Raw genomic sequence first — 22,186 nt, forward strand, 5'->3', positions numbered from 1 at the left:
TGCAGTGTTGGCCGGACCACAGGCAGCCTCCCACCTTGTTGGTAGGTAGCTTTGGTACATCCCACTGGTCCTGAGTCCATCTGTCTACACTCTAGGAAATGGGGAAATTACCTACTTGATAATTTTGTTGTCTTTAGTGTAGACAGATGGACTCAGCTTCCCACCCTCAGCTGCCACATGTGTGTCAATAGTCCTCTTAATGGGGCTCTGGGTCCCAGGGGATTACTGGTAAATGTTCATCCAGTCCCTAGCTTGGGGTACCTAGAATCTTATGTAAGTTCAGTGTTTATAGTTGGTTGAGTACAGTTCTGGTTGACTGTTTTTAATCATGTTTTTGCTAGTCTGTCCACAGTTGCTTTGAAGAGAATACTGGCAGGCTGGGGTCACCTCCGGACTATATATACTATGACAATAGCTTGCCTCATCTCCATCTGCTGGCAGGGGAGCATAAAGTCACTAGTCCTGAGTCCATCTGTCTACACTAAGAAAAACAAAATTATCAGGAAAATAATTTCTCCAATGAAGAACCAAAATAGAAAAGACAATATGAAGAAACATGAAACAAAAACACAGGTCAAAACAGGGCAGAGATAAATATAAAACCAAGTAGACTAGTAAATATATGTTAACATGAATCAGAATATACAAGAATCTTAAAAAATAAAAATAAATAAATACTTGAACCTAACCAGGTAGTGCCTGCTGAAAAAAATAAGCCTTCACTTTTTCCCCCCAAAGATCACTTAATTTAATTTCTGTTGGAGATAAGGAAGAGCATTCCACAAAACTGCATCTATTACAGAGAAAGCCTGGGCATGAGTTTCCAGTAAGTGGGCTTGTCTCGAAGAACCCAGAACGTTTTGTCCTGATGAATGTATGGGTTCAAGATAGGCATAATTATGACTTGCCTCCCTCAAGGAATCAGGACCAACCTCATAAATAGCACCAAATACCTGAATTACCACACTGAGCTTTATTTGTCTGATAATAGGTAACCCGTGAAGAGGAAACACTCTGAGAGAAATGATCTTGGTAAACACTTGTGATCTGCTGCAGCATTTTGGACCAACTGCAATATATGGATCAGAGGCTGGATGTCCTAAATAGACTGTTAGAGTAATCTAAGCCTGATTAGACAATAGTTCTAAAACCCTGTGCTGCTAGAAAAGGCTTCATACATTTAATCACTTTTAATTTTAAAAAGGCTGTCTTAACTTGAATTTCCATGGACAGCAGCTAAGGTTTGAAGTAAGGGGGTCTTCAAGAATTAAAGGAAGGAAAAGCTGGATGATAACATAAATTCCTATACCTTACACTTAAAGAGGCCAGCAGAGAGTCAACCGGCTGCAAAAAAAATATTAAAAAGAACAAGTAATAAAGCTGAACCTTGAGGAGCCACCCATAGGGATGGTGTTCCAGGTGGAACATTGGGTCCCCAGTTGAATCTGCTGGTTGCAATGTCAGGAAACAAAGAGGAAATAACATTAGTTTCATTTTATGTTGTAACCCATTCGAAATGAGACAAAAATAATGAAATGTTTTGCTTTTATTTTTTGATGTGCTAAAATGGGAAATGGAAATGAAATATAAAACTAATTTTTTTTGCATGCATATCCCTACGAGACAGCATAATATGCTTGTAGAATGCTAGTAGCTGTTGTGGGGCTGTTAACATTTGTATAAATAAAGGGATAGACAGATCATTTTTTGACCATTTGAACTTGTTTGTTTTCCCCTTGGCAGCAGGCTGTGTTTGGACTAAAAATCAGATTAGCTGAGTGTTTTGTATTGTGACATTAAACTGTTCCCATTACAAATCTGTTGAGGGACTGCTGAGTGGCAGTGCTATGCATCGCTCGGTGAAGGAACCCGGGTTTGATTCTCAGTTCAAGATTTCTGCTCCTTGGACTTGCTGGGAATGCTGGAGAGGTAGCATTCACAGTCTCTTGAGAGGAAGAAGTTGCAATCACCATACAGTGACATCTAGAGGCTAGATTTAAGGTCCACAGTGCAGGGTTCAGAAGAAGCCCTAGAAGCTCCCAGACGAGGACTGTTACTGCAGTTGGGCTAGATGAGTTGGGAGATTTAAAATAGAGGAAAAATTCCCAGTCATTGCAAATGAAGGTTCATGGTGCTGGATTCCAGCCTCTGTTTCAACTGAGTTGCATGCCTAGAGTAGAGGGAAACTGCCAAGGCCCCCAGAAACACAAAATATCAGCATGGTCACCAGTTTTGTGCAATTTTTCACCATTAGTACATTGGTACAAGTTATAACTTGATGGGAGCATTGGGTGGCTTGATTGTAAGCCCTCTGGGGATAGAGAAATACCTACAGTACCTGAATGTAATCAGCTTTGATGTGCTGAAAAATGTGCTAAAAGCGGAATATCTAAATCTAAATATATATATGTATAAATATATTAGAAGAAAACACATTCCTTGTGCATTTTTAAATTACCGCTCAGTTTACTTGACATCCTTTCATAAAGGACATATGTTTTCTCTTTTTCCAAGATACTCCCTCCCAAATACCACTTTAAAATTAACTTATGTTGCAAACTCCTTTCTTTGCTATAGTCATTGTATAGAAATTAATATCATGCATATTCACTGGCCATCCTGGAAATCTAACTGGCTAGGTGTGTCCCAAGAACTGGGTTGAGAACTCCTGTTCTAGAGCATGGGCAACGATTTCACTAACTTTGGAAATGTTCTAGTGCTTGCCTTATGTGATTGATTAATGCAGAGCTTAGGACAGATAGTACTGAATAATACCTATTCATGCGATCACTATATTACTTTCCTCTAGTAAGCAATAAGTGGCAAACTTGAATTCCAGTTTGTGGGGTTTTTTTTTTTTACTTAGTCGGAGTTAGGCTTGTGTTTTTATAATTCCTGTTACTTTAAAAAAAAAAAAATACAGCATGCATTTCCATTGCAGTTGCACTTAGACATATATAAAACATTTAGTGCTATCTTATTTCTCTGAAAATGTTTCTGCAAAATGAATGGGGGAAATGGAGTAATCTGTTTTGAGCGCCATGTTTTTTTTTAGAACTAAATGTTCTAAACCATGAAAGTATTCAGCACAAATACATTTTATTCCTGTACTAATATATCTACTTTTTCACTACTCAATTTTGCTCCATTTAAGCAGCAGCAGCAGTAGTAGTAGCCAAGTTAGTTAAATTTTAGCTTACGATTTGTCCTGGTTTTTTTGCTTCCTTTAGGTGGACTTTGTTTTCCTACATTTTATTATGAATTTATAGTTTTTGGAGGAAACTAAGAGCTATACAAATTTTATTTTAGCCATGCATCTGTGCTTTTACACGCCTGTTAGTCTAATTTAGGGGTTCTCAACCCAGTCTTTGGGACACACTAAGCTGGTCTGGTTTCCAGAATATCCGCAATGAATATGTATGAAATAGAATTGCATACAATTGAGGCAGTGCATGCAAATCTATCTCATGCATATTCATTGTGGATATCCTTCAAACCAGACCAGCCTAGGTATGTCCCAGTTACTACTGATAACAGAACACATGGGGGTGACCTTCATGGATGCAGTAGTTACTATCATAAGCCACTTGCTGGGCAGACCGGATGGACCATTTGGTCTTTATTTTCTGTCATTGCTTTGTTGCTGTTATGTAATAAGCCAGAAACTGGTAGCGATTGCAGATATGGATATTGGAAAATGTTAAGGAAAGTAGAAGCATGCAATTTAACTATTTTTTCTTTTTTTTTTTTAAGTGTTTGTTTTGGAGATTTAAGGGTCTTTTGTTTTTTGGGGGTTTTTGTGTATTCTCTCTTCTAATAGTGTACACTGAAATGTTTTAGTGCATGCTTTTGGCAGCGTATGCTTGAAAACCGGTTTTCAGTCCTGTGCTTCTTGTTTGTTGACTAAATCCGCATGTTAAACATAAAAAAAAAAGCTCCATCTCCCACTGAGGGACTGGGAAGATAGTGTGAAAGCCAGTGGAAGATGGGAAAAACAGGCATGGTTTAGCCTGCGGGAGAGGGAGGAGAGTGGGCAAGAAGTAAATGAATGGAATTCCATTCATTTTTCTTCTGTTTACAAAATGAAACAGGAAATGTTGACATTTCCTATTTTGCTTTAAACAAAAGCACATCCCTAGAAGAAATGTGTTTGAACCATATAAATAGGAAACCCCTTAAACAGAGGGTTATTTATGAAAACAAGGGAGCAAAAATGAAACTGGTATCTGAGTGAAAATGAGTTTGAGAGAAATTGAGGCCATTAAAATAATGCAGAATAATAGCCCATATGTAAAATAAGCAGTGGCTAAATTAACATCATGAAACCTTTTTTTAGTTCTTTGTCATGTTAGATATTTTTTATATAGCATTAATGAAATCAAAACTACTGAGGCATTCAAAAAGAGACTTATAAATATGGCAATGTATGGGAAGTGTTTTGAGTATATATAAAATAATTGACTGTATGATTGAGCACCACCAAAATTTGGTTCTGCCTTTCTATTAAGATGAAGTCTAGAATCAAAAACAGAGTTTAGTGCTATGGGTTGATGAAGGTCCCTTTACATAAGATTTTCCTAATCTTTCAGCTGACAAGTAGTAAAGTTACTAGTTGGTTATAAAAATTGCTGTATATGAGGCAATTTATACTTTTTAAAGTCCCTGTTATTATGTGAAAGAGAGCCAGAGGTAACTTTCTTTTACTGGAATCTGCAAGTGAATATTCAGGGATGTTGAGGAAGGAAGATTTCTCATGCCTCCTTACCTTACATTAGGATCAGATTTTACAGTGCCCTCAGGGAGGGGGTGGGGGGTGCTAGGTAATTTTTAAAAGTGGTGGGATTGAGCTATGGTTCTAGGTTATATTCTGTGCATTGTATTTATATATACTATTTTATTTGATTTTGTGATCTATGCTGGATGCTTTGCAACAGGACAGGCTAGAAATGAAATATGAATTGAAATGTATGTATGTAACATTTCTCTGTCAATGCTGGAATGAGTTAAGTGCCTAGCATGCTTTTTTTTTTTTAGGTATGATTGCCAAAATGTGTTCTGATCTACAACTTTTCTTCAGGAAAAAAGTTTTACTCTTAAAATCAAGACTTTTTTTTTATTATTGTATAATGCTTATTCACATGTGCTTGCCATTTCTTTGGTATAGACTTAGTTTTGTTTATAGATTAACTTCTTAAACATATAATTCTTAAACATAACATAACATATAATTCTTAAACATATAATTCTTAAACATAATTCTTAAACATATAAACTTCTTAAACATAACAGGCACAAGGAAAAGAGACCACATCTCCCCCGTCTTGAAAGAGCTACATTGGTTACCCATATACTTCCGCATCATGTATAAGGCCTTAACCATCATCTATAAAACTATACATCAACTCACCACTCTCGATCTCCAATTCCCTCTCCAATTACATAATTCTACTAGACCTACCAGAGATGCTTATAGAGGCTCCCTACTAGTTCCCCCAGCGAAAACGACCAAACACATCACCCTAAGAGATCGCGCCACCTCCACAGCTGGCCCTCTACTGTGGAATTCCATTCCTACAGACCTCAGACAGGAGCCATGCCTCCCAACATTTAGGAAAAAACTTAAGACTTGGTTATTCAAGCAAGCTTTTCCGGACACAACCTAATGACACAATCCAATGACTCATAAAACACCTTGCCGTTTGTATTTAATATTTATTCTATACTACATTTATATTGTATTTTGTTAACTAGTCTCTCCTCTCTTCTTCCTTCCAAGTTCGGCTTCCCTTGTTAAATGTAACTGTACCTTCTGTCACCACAGTTCTAGTTCCATGTATTTATTATCATTTTTTGTATTTATTGCACCCCCGTTCTATGTAAACCAGCAAGATATGTTTTCATGATTGCCGGTATATAAAAACTCTAAATAAATAAATAAATAAATATATGCAATTTAATTTTTCCCCCTTCTTTAGAAAATGATGAAAGATAATAACTTAGTAAGACACCTGGATGCTTGTGAAACTATGGGCAATGCAACAGCAATTTGTTCAGATAAAACTGGAACATTAACTATGAACAGAATGACTGTTGTCCAGGCCTTTATGAGTGAGAAACATCATAAAAGGATACCTGCACCCGAATCTTTACCTGAGAACACGTTAAACCTCCTTGTGACGTGCATTTCTGTGAATTGTGCTTATACTTCTAAAATATTGGTGAGTCTGTTTTCTCTGTTTAAGGTACATTCAAGGGATATCTGTTTGGAGTTGAAGCTACTAGTCATGTGTGTAGGCTGGTTGACTATTATGTGATGGTATAGAAAATCTAAATTTTTAGAAAATCCATGATTGTTGCGCCATCTAGTGGTATCATTTAGTTTACATGTGAAATATTGTATACCAAGCCTGACCAGCACAATTTATTGTAATAAATTGTTTTAAATTCCATCATGAGTATTTACAACATATTAATTATGCATGCTAACATCTTAAAGGTCTTAAGATGGATATTTTGTGATTAAAAAGTATCACAACCTTCTATTTAAGTTTACTAGAGTTGAGGCTTGTCTTGATGGTATATGGTACATTTTAACTTCATTGTTCAGTTTGCATTTTCAATTAAGGGATATTCCTTCCATTTAAAATGTTTTTGATTACCTGAAGATCATTTTAGAAATGCAAATTTTGGGGATAATTTTCAAAAGTGCTTAAATGCATTTTAAGGACCTGATTTTAAAGAGCATTTGTACACTTACATTTGGATTTTACACATGTAAATGCACTTTACCCATGTAAGTGGGCTTTTAAAAATTGTGACAATATATGCCATTGAATTGTCCAAAGGATATTCACATATAAGTGGACTTTACATGCATTAATGGGTTTTTTAAATTGCTAGGATAGTATGTTACATTTACACATGAAACTCCATTTAAAATTACTTCCTTAGTGCATAAGGGGGATTTTGAAAATTGCTATGATGTATGCTATTTTGAAAATTACCCCCTACGTGAGTTTAGCTTTTTCTTGCTTGCTACTTGTGAAATTTAGTTTAGTAACTACTATATTACTTTCAGTTACATTTTATGGAACTCATCAGTCTGTTATGTATATATTGTCATATGGGCTTTTAATTTTGAAAATATTAACCCATAAAGTACTATAGAATAAAAGTTGTGTGCAGTATCTACTAATATAGTAAATGTTTAGGGTAGACTAGTTTCATGATCCTTTATAAATCACTGACAATTATCCACAAAAATATTCACCATCAGACTCCTGTGGATCTTTCACACCCTCTCAAACGACACTTGACGACCAGACCCTTAAGAGATGCATACAAGGGATCCTTACACGTTCCCCCAATCAAATCTGAACAACACGCTAACATTAGAGACAGGACATTCTCCACCGCTGGACCCTCCATCTGGAACGCCATACCCCCGGACCTCAGACAGGAAACCTGTCTTCCAACTTTTAAAAAGAAACTGAAGACATGGCTATTCTGCCGAGCCTTCCCTGCCCATAGCCCAACAGCCTGATTTAGAATTATCATGCCTCCCTTCCACTCTCCATTGTAAATAGTACTTTATTTATTGTATATAGTAATCTATCTTCGTTCTCCCCATCTTTTTTTTCCTTCTCCCAGTTAAGGCTACCTTGTTCGAATGTAACTTTCATGCTCCTTCAAATTGTCACTTGTTATATGGTTGGTTATAGTTCTACTTTGTTCATTGTAAACCGAGTTGATTTGATCTGTATCAAGAAAGTCGGTATATAAAAGCCTTAAATAAATAAATAAAATAAATGATGCTGTAGGCTATGCACTGATGAAAATGCTGTGTGCTTTATTACAGTGCAAACCTTAGACTTCTTGCATTTCAAAATAACACAAACTAAAATTATATATTATGAAATAATGTTAGTTAAGAATACGGCAAGCCCCCACCCCCAAAACCAAGGCCTCTATACATAAATTGCACTTTGGTCTTGTTTGTTCTGTTCAGTTCCTTTGTGAACAATATTAGAGGGATTAGGAGGGAAAGATCTTTCAGTGGATGACACCAAATCTGACTGAGTAGACTGAGAAGGGATCCAATATTTAAAAGAATTGTGCATACGTGGTATAGAAATCCAAGGGAGTGATAAATGATGGAAAGTGCTCCTCTTAAATTCACAAAGCAGGAAAGGGATCTTGGATTAATTATAGTGAAGGTTTTAAGTTAGTGAAACAAGGCAGTGACAAGAGCTGGAGGGATGAAGAGACATGATATTAGAAACAAAACCGGAAAGGAGTACTCAATTTCCATTACTTTATCTCCAGCACTTACTAAACAAATTCTAAATGCAATCACAATGTACTTCTGCAGCCCCCTCCCACTGCAATAATTTCTTTTTTATGGGAAATGGCAGGAGTACATAGTGCATTCTTCCCCTGGCAAGAGCATATCCTCACCTGACCATCTTGCAGCTCCCTCTCCTCCTCCTCTAATACCCACCCTTACACTCATCTATCCCTTCTCCCCACCCTCCCCCTTATTACTTCTTCCCTTCACTTTTTCTCTCCTCACCACCACAGCCTTTTCATACTTATCCTCTATTCATCTCCACTTCTGTTGCTGCATGTTCTTCTGGCTCCGATGAGTGCCAAAGATACAGCTGCAACTCTTAGGCCCTTGTGGATGCAACAGCAGGTGGGGCAGTCTGGATAGCATCCTTTTTTGGTCACCAGCTCCTCTATTTATTCAGCTAGTGGAACCTGGGGAACCCCGTCAGCCTCGCTGAGCACACTTCTACCTTAAGTTTTCTGTTGCCCACCTAATTTTTCAGACACATGGATGAAAATCAGCATGGATGAAATGAATTATGCTGTTGTACAGGTCATTGGTGAGATTTCACTTGTGATATGACCAGTTCTAGAGGCTATGCCTCTTTTAAAAAAAAAAAAAAAAAAAAAAAAAAAAAAAAAAAAAAAAGAGAGAGGCTAGACGCAATCCAGAGAAGATCTGATGCATGGTCTTCACAAAATGCCGTAAGATGACTTAAGGATCTAAATATAAATACCCCAGAGGGGGAGAGACAATCGAGGCATTCAAAATACCTAAAAAGTATTAATGCACAAGAAGTAAACCTTTTTGCAATGGGCATTCTAGAACATGGGATCATAACAGACTGAGGATTAAGCTTGGAAGCAATTTTGTTGAATTTTTCTTTTTCGTTAAAAGGATAGTGGATGGATAGAATGCCCTCCCCTAGCAGTTGGTGGAGGCTAAAATTGTAGTGAACTTAGAGGGCATGGAATAAGCACAAAAAAAGATAGAAGCATGACTTAATGGCATGTGTTTAAAGTGCCTTGCTAAAATAATTTAACAAAGTATTGGAATCGTAAGAAAAAATGACGAGTAGTATAAAAATCTTAGAAGTCCAAGAGAAAATGTGGGCTCTCATGTCTGGCAGGCCACCTAGAGTACCTAAGATCTTGTCCGGATGCTCTGGCAACAGCCACATTAGTATGGTAGGTAGATGTGGGAAGGGAGGGAGTGCCAGCTACATGGAAGGGATCTTGTATGCCCATTTACCCAAGATGGTGGAGTACAAAAGAGGAAAATGATGAAAATTATCTGGATAAGGAGTGATATTTGTTTGTTTGTTTTTTATATACTGGTGTTCGATTTACATCACATTGGTTTACAAATAATTAGAAAGATGAGGAAGGAAGTCCTTTCCTTTAGACAGGTATAGTGAATGATTAGAGAAATGTCATAAGATGATATAGCAGCAATATGGGTAAAAAAACAGTGCCAAAATAGCATAAATAAAAAGTGTAACAAAAAGGGAATAGATGGCATAAATATCTTACAAGCAGTCATGCTGTATGGCTGGCAGTGGAAATATATCTTCCCTAGTGTGGGCAGAAATAACTGGGCAGATTAGATGCGCTGACTAGTCTTTTATTTCCAAATAGTACTATGTTACTATTTAAGTAAACAGGTTTTCAGGATGACATTTATGTGCAAGAATCATACCTTCAAATTGTTCCTTATGTCATCTTACACTAACTTAAAACAAGGAGAAGTCTATTAATTGCTATTAATCAAGTTGACTTAGGAAATAGCCACTGCTAATACAGGCCTCACTAGCAAGGGATTTAATTAGTGTTTGGGATCTTGCCAGTACTGTAGCCTGGATTGGCCTCTGTTGGAAACAGGATGCTGGGCTTGATGGACCCTTGGTCTGACCCAGTATGGCAATTTATGTTCTTATCTTTCTACCATGTCATCCAAATTCAAGCTAATCACATCAACCGCACACACAGAATAAAAACTATGAAATTTAGTATTTTTCTCTGACAAAAATCATCTTCAAAGTTTCCACATCAATTTAATGTGTAAGTCTAAATTTTCAAATTTATCAATAAAAGTAGATATAATTTAATGGAACAATATTATAGTTTCAGACGACTGACTTTAAAACTCATGACAGTCAACCGTGTCAGAATTGCATTTATCTGTGGCTTTATAGCAGCAGTAATCAAATAGTCTGCGTTGCTGCAAGCACCACAGCTACGTTGGTATCTGTGGAATTTTTATCACCCATCAAGTATCATTATGGTTTGATTATTGCCCTGAGAAAAAGGATGTGCAGGGATTTGTGCCTGCTTTTTCCTGCATGGATATGAACACATCTAAGCACGTTTTCTTCCTCCCTGACTTAAATGTTGGGAATGCCTCCGGACAATGCCATTAAAATTACGCATCTTGTGAAATAATGCACGTAACTTTACCTACATCGAGAGTGACGTTTTTGAACAGCCATTTCCCCTCTGTAGAATAGTTTTACCTGCAGAAATGGTTTTGGTTATTCTATTCACTCTAAAGTTTTTTGGGTTTTTTTTTTAACTAAAGTTGAACAGATTAAAGTCTTAATATTGTTAAATTTTAAGTTCAGAGGTGCAGGGGGAAGTACTTACAGATCATTTTACCTTTTAGGTTACCTGTTCACATCCAACTTAAGTCAGATGTGACTTAAAAAGAGGGCCTGTATGGAATGAATTGTTGGTCTTGGAAGGTTTTCTGTGTGCCAGGTGTCTGTCGCTAATTGGCAGCAGTTTTGGCATTATCTGCAGAAGGGCCAGATACTCTTGTATAGGAGGAGGCCCCAGCCAAGAGACATGGAGCCATATACTGCTACTATCTCTGCTATACTTTTTTCTGTGGACAAATGGAAAATTTGTTTTCATGGGTGCTAAATTCACTTTCTAACGTTTGTGGGGGGGGGGGGGGGGGGTTTGCATCATTTTTTAATTGCATAGGACACATTAAAATTGGTGGTTAAAAATGGTTAACTTCAAAATAATTTGTTTTTTACTTTTGCATTAACAGCCTCCTGAAAAAGAAGGTGGCCTACCACGCCATGTTGGTAATAAAACTGAATGTGCCTTGCTGGGATTGCTTCTGGATTTAAAACGGGACTATCAGGATGTAAGAAATGAAATCCCAGAGGAGATGCTGTACAAAGTATATACCTTCAACTCTGTTAGAAAATCAATGAGCACAGTGCTGAAAAATTCTGACGGCAGTTACCGAATGTTCAGCAAGGGTGCCTCTGAGATTGTCCTTAAAAAGTAAGATTCACTGACAGATCAGGAATGCCAGCTTGCAGTTTAAACATATTTCCCATTTAATAGCTTTCTCAAGATCAGATGCCTGTAGCTACCTAGCTTATCAGTATGGTGTGTTCTATTTGATTGTCTTCATTTTTGCATTGGAAACACTATAGGGGAATAGCGTGCTAGCATTCTGTTAGTTATGTGGCCCAAATCAAGATCTGTCACCTGTTTTGGTTTTTTTTAATTATTATTTCATGTTTATTCTTAAAAGGACAGTAGTCTGCAATGTTGACTTTCTCAGATATACCTCAGTAAGTTAAATATTATTTTGTAAAGACTTTTATTTTGGGTCTTCAAAAAACTGTAAACACTGGTAGACTTTGAAGTGCTGCTATTTTAGAATATGATAATGCTTTCTAATTTAACTATTATTATGGAAAGTTCAGAATGTAGCTGCTGGTCTGTCTCCCACACATGAACTGAAAAAAGTAGAGTTACCTAATCTTATTCATCATTTTCTGACACTTTCCCATTATCCAGGAGAGAGAGAGACACACTGGCAGCAAAAGTTTTGAATTAGTTGCTTATGTTGAATAAAAGGAAAGCAGACCATAGGGTATCTGGGTTGATAATAGCAAGCTATAGTTTCCCAGAAACCAGCTGGGTCAGGGCTGACAGATTGACGATTGTCCAGTAAGGCTAAGAGGCCTAACAGGCCAGAGGTTCATGCAGTGGTGTCTAGTTTTGATAGTAATTGGTGGGGGGAGAAGGGAAACTGGGTTTTGGATTAAGATTAGAAATTTGTTTGCTCATCTACCCAGGATGGTGGAGAACCAAAGAAAGCAACATAAACTGAGATGGATAGGGAGCAATATATTACAAGTATTTAGTATATCCTTAGCAGTTTGAACAGGAATAACTGAGCAGCCTGGATGGGCCAGTTGGCCTTTCTGTCATCTATTATGTTACTATGTATTGTATTCTTAGCCTGGTGTGCTGTATCTGTGGTGATAGGATTGTCAACTGGCTCCTGATTTGCCCAGTTGGGGTTAATCCAGTTCTAGATTTATTCCATTTCATGTAGGGTCTTATAGTTCTAAGTTACCTGTTGCGTTTCCTAAGAAAATTAAGACTACAAATCCGTGCATGTAATGATTTAAACCCAGGACTGGATCAACCTGGAGCCAGTTGGCAACCCTAGATAAAATGTGCAGCAATAGTGAAATTTATAATTTCTTTTCTGGCCTCTTTTCTCACATCTGCTTTGAAGCCACTCATGTTAGAGTGGAGACACCTAAAGTAGTACTTTTTTGTCCAGGTTTGGCACTGCAGTACTTAAACAAAAATAAGTCCATAATTTGTAAAACAGTATAGAGTGCACTGTATTTGTGAGGTAAGAGTAAATAAAAACATTGGGCTGATTTTTGCTTTATACTTCATAGGTGAATGTTTTTGAAAATAGGGTACAGCAAATAGCATTGTTGAGACCACACTCCAAAAGCAGGCCCTGTCCATGGGATTTTTCTGCCAAGGAAAATACCACATGGTTTCCTAAACTGTAGTACCAAGTATCATAGCTTAGTAAATTCCATGGTATTTTCCTCCTCCAGGGGAACATAACTGTGAATTGGTAAATAAACCCCTCAGACACACATAACCAATTTAGTTTTCTGAATAGTCACAATGAATATGCATGAAAGTGTTGCATATATTGGATCTCGGATGTATATACCAAAAAAACCCAAAAACTTCATGTACATTTACCAGCAAATCTCAATATGAAATCATGTTGTTTTCCCCAAGAATGAAGAGCTAGAGAACCCAAAATTGATCTGGTTATGGACCTTCCTCCAGAAACTTGTCCAAACCTTTTTTACATATATTTATACTATCACTGAACCACTTTTTTCTGGCAACAAGTTCCATAGCCTAATTGTGTGCTGACTGAAAAATACTTAAAATTTGTTTAAACCTGTTAGCCCTAGGACTAGCTAACACACCCTATTTTATATTGTAAATCACCTTTTCCATAATACCACACGCAGTTTATAAATAGCTATCATATGTTTTCTCCAGGTTGAAGAGCCCTGACTTGTTTAGCCTTTCTTTGTCGGGGAGCCAATCTGTTCCTGCAATCATTTTGTTGCCTTTCTCTGCTAACAGTAATCAATGTGTAACTGCACTATGGATTTAAACAGACGCATTTTAGTTCCAGATTTTTTTTTCTTTCCAAATAATTTTGAACATTCTATTTGTGTATTTGGGTGTCACAGCGCACTGAGCTGAAGACTTCAACATATTGTCCAGGGTGATCCTAAGATTCTTTACTTGGATATTAATCCTAACATGGAACACAGTATTGTGTATAGATGGAATTATTTTCCCCTTTATGCATCAGTTTGCACTTGTCCACATTAAATTTCATCTGCCATTTAGATGCCCAGTTTCACGACAACGTCCTGCAGTTTGTGTTTTAGCTACTTTGAATAATTTTGAGTTATCTGCAAATATGAACAGGGTTTGCTGTGAAACTGCATTACTTTATGTAGCCTGGTGTTAAATCCTTGTGTTTGCCTGGTATGCCCAGATGACTAAAGATGTAAAACTGAATTATCAACTCGACATGTCCAGTTGCTTGGTGTAAGTAATAACATAGTAGATGACAGCAGAAAAAGACCGAAATGGCCCATTCAGTTTGCCCAGCAAGGTGTTTAGGGTTGTAATTACTCCCATACCTTCTATTTAGGAATCTTCTGTGGCTCCATACAAGTTACTCCATGCTTTTTGTGGAAGTGCAATACAGTCATTTTAATGTGGTTTTGTGTTTAACCACTGCATCAGCGTATCCCTGTATTTTATTTCCATCACGTTGGCATTTTGGGATCCTCTGTACTTCTCACACTTCCTTGAATTTTGCTAGAGTCTGCTTTACTACTGCCTCCTCTGGGAGAGCATTCCATGCATCTAATAATTTCTGTGAAAAACAAATCTGTATCTTATTCCCCCTGTATCTCCCTTCCTCTAGTGTATACATGTTCAGGTCATGAAATCTCATTTCATGTCTTTTAATGCAGTACCCACACCATTTCTAATTGCTGGTTAGCTTCTAGCCTATCTTTATCCTTTTTGAGAGATGGCTTCCAAACTGAACACAGTGCTCCAGGTGAAGCCTCACCAATGATCTGTAAAAGGGGCATTATCACTTCCTTTTTTTTTTTCTATTGGTTATGCCTCTCTATGCAGCCTAAAGAAGCCCTCTGGCTCTAGCTATCCCCTTGTCACATTGTTTTGACACCTTGAGATCATCACATGCTACCCCAAGGTCTCTCTCCTAATCAGTGCACATCAGTAATTCTCCACAATTGTGTACACCTTTGGAAGTTTGCATCCCAAATGCATGACCCTGTACTTTTTGCATTCAGTTTTAGTTGGCAAGCTTTATTTTAGGTCACTTCACATTCTGTTTACTCCCTCAGAAGTGTCCACTTTATTACATACATTTGCTTCCTATTGCATATTTTTCCTTTTAAACCTTCTTTAATGCTGCTCACAAAGATATTGAAGAGAACTGGCTCCAAGACTGATCCCTGAGGCACTACACTCCCTCCCTTGAGTGAATTCCATGTACTCCCACCATCTGTCAGTTTCTAATCCAATCCACTACCTTAGAACCCATTCCCAAGCCGCTCAGTTTATTTATGAGCTTCCTATGTGTAACAGTATCAAAGCTTTGCTGCAATCCAAGTAAACATCTAGTGCTCACTCTTGATCTAATTCTCTAACCCCCCAGTTGAAAAAGTCAATCAGATTTGTTTGATATGATCTGCCTCTGATAATGCCTATGTTGCCTGGGATCTTGGAACCCACAGAGATAGGAGCACGATCTGAAATATGTATTGACCCTATATCATTTTTAATTATCCTCCAGGTATCTCTCTCCTATCTACCAAGTATCTATCCTCTAAGACTTTCTGGGTGGGGAGAAAAAGACATTCTTTATTGTGTGGCATTTCTGCCAAATATGTACTAAGCCCACCTCCTTCATTATCCCTTTTATAAATTTTGCCAGTCCCTTCTCTATCTGTCCAATTCATAGTCCACAAAAATATTGAAATTCCCATCTAATAATTATACTCTGTCTCTCTCTACATAATAGCTGAATTATCTTGGAGAAAACAGTTTTTGATGACTCATTTGGATTGTAAATATTTAGCAACATAACCTCCTTCCCATTTAAAATTCCCAGTAGAAGAATAAACCTCCCCTCTAGATTCAGTATTTTTTTCCTATAGGAGAAATTTACATGCTATCCAAATAGCAGCATACCGAGCCTTAACACCCTCACAAGAAGATGCAGGATATGCTTCAACTTATTATGGAATTGCAAAGGTAGATGATGAGCCTCATGGAGGAAGATAAGATCTGCCCACATCCTATAAAGAGCCTGTATCACTTTTTTTTTTTTTTTTTTTTTTAATTTAACAGGGTGGTAACTTCAGACTGATATTAACAGGAGCATAATTGAATCATTTAAACTACACATCCCAAAACTGAAGACAGTCATCAACCCTCTTCTATCCTTCCTAGAAACCCAAAATCTCTTATAAGAACCCCTTACATGAAACCCAAACCATACTAATCCCAAAATTCACCCCTAAAAAAAAAACAAAACCCTTCATCCCCTCCTCCCCAATTTAACCAAAATGATAAAGGCGATGGAACGGCTCCCCTATGAGGAAAGGCAAAAGAGATTAGGGCTGTTCAGCTTGGAGACAAGATGGCTGAGGTCTATAAAATCATGAAGACTTGAACAGGTAAATGTGAATCTGTTATTTACTCTTTCAGATAATAGGACCTGGTGGCACTCCATGAAGCTAGCAAGTAGCACATTTAAAACACATCAGAGAAAATTCTTTTTGGCCCAATGCACAATTAAGCCCTGGAATTCATTGCTAGAGGATATGGTTAGAGCAGTTACTGTAGCCTGGTTTAAAAAAGGTTTGGATAGGTTCCTGGAGGAGAAGTCCATAAACTACTATTAATCAAGTTGACTTAGGGAATAGCCACTGCTGTTACTGGCCTTAGCTTGGGATCTGTTTAATGTTTGAGTATTTACTTGGTACTTGTAGCCTAGATTGGCCACTGTTGGAAACAGCATGCTGGGCTTGATGGACCCTCAGTCTGACCCAGTATGGCAACTTCTTATGTTCCAATACCTACCACACATCCTAGGATGTTGGCAACAGGGATGGTGGAAGAGCATTTGTCACCCTAGGCAAATCTTCACTCATGCACCCCCCCCCCCCCCAGCTTAATTATAGGTGGCAGCTCTAACATAGTGCACTCTCCAATCAGGGACAGTGGTTCCAGCACAGTGCTCCCTTCTTGAGCGGTATTAGATCTGGCATAGCATAACTCAATGCTTTGTGTTGGCAGAATTTTGCTGCCCCCACACTTTTTGCACTCTATGCAACTGCCTAGTTAGCTTAACGGAAGCACCAACCCTGGTTGGCAAACACTCATCTTTCTCCCCCCCCCCCCCCCCCACACTCTCTGGAGTCATACCCCACTTACCCCCCAGCCATCATCAGAGGGGTAAATCCATCAGTCTTTAAAAAAAACAAAAAAAAACCTGGGCTAGGTCTCATACTGAATATAGTCAAGGCAAGAAAAAAAAAATCTTCCTCCTTTTGTTTTCGATCCTTCAGCCACTCAGTTGTTCACATTTAATACATAGCACATCCAGACCTGAGTAGTTGGCTAATGTTACTCCGTATATCCTGGATTGGTGCAAAGGATTTTCCAAGGAGTCGGGGCTCCTCTTCTGCAACGAGTGCTGGAAATCTAGCCATTTTCTCCTCCGCCAGCAGTTTTCAACTGTGCCCTAAAGGATCCCTTACAAGCTGAGAAGGAAGGCCATTCCTCCATATTTTCCACAGCTGGAAACTGCCTCTTATCGCTCCTTCTGTTCCTGCTCTGCTCTCCTCTGCAATCCCATGTCACATCTGCCATAGGCTCAGAAGCTTCTTCGTTTTGCCTTAGCCGAGCTTATAAATGCTTCCATTCACCAATAACAAATACAAAAGCTTTGCTGGGTATAGCAAATGAAAGTGTTTTCCTCTCATTAAGTGCCTTTTTTACACTAGCGAACACGTCTCTTTTGCTGCGCTTTGTAGCTGTGGTCGGGGAACAGTGCCGGGCGGATGCCCTTGTACTCCAATGCACCCAGTTCCAGTGCCTTTCTCAGAACCTATTCTTTTGTCTGAAATTTGGGAAACTTTATTAGGAAAACCCAGGAGAAGTTCCCAGTCTTCCTCTGCCCTGGGGTACAGTGGCCTCGATCAGTTTCTTGTTTGGTATCCATATTGTTCAGGGAGAGCAAGTCTGTCAGATTTTCTCTAGAAAAGCACAAATATTCTTGCCCTCCATCTTCTTCGAAATGCCCACCATCTGAACATTTGAGCGCCAGGACTTGAGCAGGCAAACCTCCAAGGCTTGTTCTTTACCATGTATTTAAGAAACTTTATCAGATGGATTATAACATCAAGTTTAGAATCTCTACTTTCTTCTTTGAAATTAAAAGGTCATGGGAGTGGAAACAGTGTCCTATTATGGATTGGTAACTGGCTAAAAGACAAGCAACAGAGGGTAGGACTAAGGGTCAGCTTTTCAAAGGAGAAAAATCATTAGTGAAGTACCCAGGGGTCTTGTTCTCCACCCAGGAAAAGGATCTCTGAATCCTTATGGGCAATACTTTGAAATCGTTGGCTTAGTATGTGGTAGTGGTCAAAAAGGCCAATAGAATGTTAGGAATTTTGGAAAGGAATAGAGAACAAAATTGAGAATATCAGAGAAGAGTGTCAAAAATGGTAAAGGGGAAGGAAAAGCTCCCTAGCTTGGAAAAGAGACTGAGAAGGTGATATGATTGAAATTATAAAATCATGAGTGGGGTGGGATGGGTAAATAGGGAACAGTTATTTACCCTTTCAAATAATATTAGGGCTAGGGGGCAGGTCATAAAACTAGATTAAAACAAATTGTAGAAAGTATTTTTTTTACTCCACACTATAAAGATAGGGAATCTGTTGCCAGAGGATGTGGTCAAAGCAACTAACATAGTGGGGTTCAAAAGAGGATTGTACAAGTTCCTGAAGAAAAAAGTCCATAAGTAGTTATTAGCCAGGCAGACTTGGAAAAGCTAGCACTTATCCCTGGCAGTAAGATACAAGATCAATATTGGAGATATGCTAACTATTGTGACCCAATCTGGCCACTGTCTGAGACAGAATGCTGGGCTCAATAGACCTTCGTCTGACCTAGCTGAAGAGGCTGAGACATTTTACCTATACCTATGGTTCTTGCCTGATCTCTGGAAAAGGGGGAGAAGTCTGATTATATAATACAAAGAGCTTATTGTGAGGCACAGTATCTGTGTTGTGCTGACTACTTCCAACATGCTTGTTTTGCTAGTAATCTTTATTTTGTGTATTATCTAATTATATTATATGAACTTACTGAGCTGCAGGCTCTTTCCTAGTCCTTGCAATAGAGTATTCGTCTTTTAAATTATGAACGTGCATGTTTTAAAGACTAGCTACAAGATGCACACTGTGGGGCAGATTTTCAAAGTCCTACGCACACCGGACCTATTTTATAAAAGCCCCGGGACACGTCTAAGTCCCGGGGCTTCGAAAAAGGGGTGGGGCGATCCAGGGGCAGGACCAGAGGCCTCTGGCACAGCGGCCATTTGCCGCGGTGTTGCAGGATCGCATGCCAGCAGACGCAAGAGGTAAGTTAAAGAAATGGGGGGTTAGAATAGGGCTAGGGGGTGGGCAGGTTAGGTGAAGTGGTGGGAAGGGAAGTTCCCTCACAGGCCGCTCCTAAATTGGAGCGGCCTGGGAGGGAATGGTTAAAGGCTGCGGGCGTCGGCACGCACAAGATGCATTAGTGTGCACCCCTTGCACATGCCAACCCCCAATTTTATAACATGCACGCACCTGCACACGCGTGTTATAAAATCGGGCGTCCATGTGTGCGTGCCGGGTAGCACGTGCACATGGACGCCCACGCGTATCTTTTAAAATGTATCCCTATGGTTTGATTTCAACTTAGTGTAATAAATTTTTATATTGCCTGAAGTATTACTCTGTTTCTGATAGTGATGGATGCATTTTGTTACATTTAGTAAATTGTGTTCATCTTAGTATACAATGTATTGTAAATATAGTATAAGATGAAATATTTAAAATGTTTCTAATATATTTTGAAAGCATTTCCTGTACAATGATAAATGTAGGCTTTATTCAATGATGGCAGTAAATTAGAAATAAGTATTGACAGCGTAGATCTATACCATTTTAGACTTTGAAACTTCTGTGTAAGTTGAATTTATCTACAGTAGGAGGTTGCATCTGTACTTGCTTTCAAACAGACATCTTGTTGCACTACAGTCATTGGAAAGGTTGTTTTGTCTCAGCTTTAGGAATACCTTGAGAAAACTCTTGTTTTCCACCCAAAACAGATTTTAGAAAAGGGTAATAATGCAGAATCTGCATTGAAAGCACTAAATGAGATTAGCCTGAATCAGGATAAAGGCAATGATAAAGGTCCCTTTTTGGTTATGACATCCGCTTTCAATACAGTTAATCATCAACTTCTACTCAGGTGCTTGGATGATATCAGCATAAAAGATATTTTCCGCTGGTTTGACTAATTTTTATCCAAGAGGTGTATTAAATAGTGGAACTCCAATTTATCTACTGTACAACTACTAGTAGTTATACGGTCCAACAAGATGTGGGGTCCAACAAGATGTGATTTTTATCTCCATGCTTTATTTAATTTATACATCTCTCCTTTTGTAATACTAATTCAAAGCCTAGGATTTGCATGCTGCTTTTACACAGATGATATACACATTTTAGCGGCTTTTGATTCTAAAACTCCAAAAATTCTAATTTTAATGCCTATCTTGCAGAGGTCTCTTATCAGCTAAATGCTTTTGAACTTATAAATCCTAATAAATTGGAAGCTGGTTCCCCAGAAATAGTCTTTGAAACTTTATTACCAGTTATAGCAGGATCCAATATTCAAAGCCAGCTGGTCTCCCCCGAGGGCTCGGCGTGCGCGCAAGGTCCACTAGTGTGCACCCCCTAGCGCACGCAGACCCCTGATGTTATAATATGCACGTGGCTGCGCGCGCATGTTATAAAATCGGGTGTACATTTTAAAATCTGCCCCTTCAGTTATAAGCCATCTCGATTATTGTGATGTTTTAATCCATAGTCTTATTACATATTCCATTCATTGACTTCAACTGATTCAAAATTCAGCTGATAAAAAATTTGGAAAGAGAATTTGATCACGTAACCCCATTATTACAAGAATTGCATTGGTTACCAATGACTTGACATATTCAATTTAAGATTTTGTTTAACTTTTAAAACACTGTGTAAAGGTTCACCCTTTTATCTTAGTAACATTATACCATATCTACCTAGTCACGCATTATGCTTTTCACAACATGAAGCTCTGAGATTTTCCTTACCAAAGGAAATTGGTTTTGAAAAAACTTGAGAAATGAATTTTTCATTTCTAGCACCTTCATTTTGAAATTTTTTACCTTTAAATTTATAGCTCGAGAAGGAGTCTTAAATTTAGGAAATACTTGAAGGCATAGCAGTTTTCAAAAATGTATCTTTAATCCTTTTCTGATAGGTTCATTTATCACAAACATTCAGATTTTACTTGTTAAATTAAGAGAAACTTCTTAAAATAATATTTGTGCCTTTAATAATTTATAATTTGCCACCTTGTTTTATTATATTTTTGGATTTTCAGTTTACCCTGTGTGTTTGTAATTTAATAGTGGTGGATTTGTTCAGCTTAGTTTACCCTGTATTTTTGTAATCTATATTAGTGGATTTGTTTTATTATATTTGTCTCATTGTTTTATAATGTTTTTTTTCTGTATATTGTTTTATATATAACCAACCATATTTGATTGTAAATCATTTTACCTTTTGTCAAAAGGTGATCAGTAAATTAAATTGTCAGAGTTCAAAATCCAGCTCCCTTTTCTGCATAGAGCCTGATACCCAAGAATTATAGGACAAAAGATCTTATTATGCAATAATTACAAATAGAACCATGTGTTTAAATAAAACTTTTATATATTGTGTGAGGATGGTCTTTAAGTATTGGCATAAGAAATTCAGAAATGGGTCACAGGTATTAATAAAAACCAGGTTCATTTCTTAATGGGAGTATTTTTAAGAACAAAGTAATAGATTCCTGGTATTCAAACGTTTTTTCCTCCATGTAGCCTGAAGTTGATGATAAACTGCAGAACTTGCTGCCATCATTTATTTGAGCACCCACCCTGTATGCATACTCAAACCAAAGAACATAGAAACTGCATACTTGAAGTTTGTTTGTTTTTAGGTGTTGGATGTGAGGATCTTTGGCTAAACTTGAGTGGAGCTCTTCTGCAATTTTTGCTATGCCCAGTTGCTCAGTATTGTTGGCACCCAGTGTGATAAGGAGCTCAGACTTAGTTGTGACTGTGGCCATACTT

The 22,186-nt window shown here is 37.9% G+C and overlaps 1 protein-coding gene across 4 annotated transcripts in view; it reads left to right on the forward strand.

Moving 5' to 3' along the window:
- ATP2B1 (ATPase plasma membrane Ca2+ transporting 1) overlaps positions 1-22,186 on the forward strand; it is a 287,298-nt gene that overhangs the window by 193,797 nt on the left and 71,315 nt on the right. For all 4 annotated transcript variants that reach the window (XM_029601638.1, XM_029601641.1, XM_029601639.1 and 1 more), the window contains exons 10-11: positions 5,976-6,218; positions 11,384-11,625. In XM_029601638.1, the coding sequence (XP_029457498.1) occupies positions 5,976-6,218; positions 11,384-11,625 (485 nt within the window). The remainder of the gene's footprint in view (positions 1-5,975; positions 6,219-11,383; positions 11,626-22,186) is intronic.

This window comes from Rhinatrema bivittatum, chromosome 4 (genome assembly GCF_901001135.1).
Source record: "Rhinatrema bivittatum chromosome 4, aRhiBiv1.1, whole genome shotgun sequence".
Taxonomy (NCBI): domain Eukaryota; kingdom Metazoa; phylum Chordata; class Amphibia; order Gymnophiona; family Rhinatrematidae; genus Rhinatrema; species Rhinatrema bivittatum.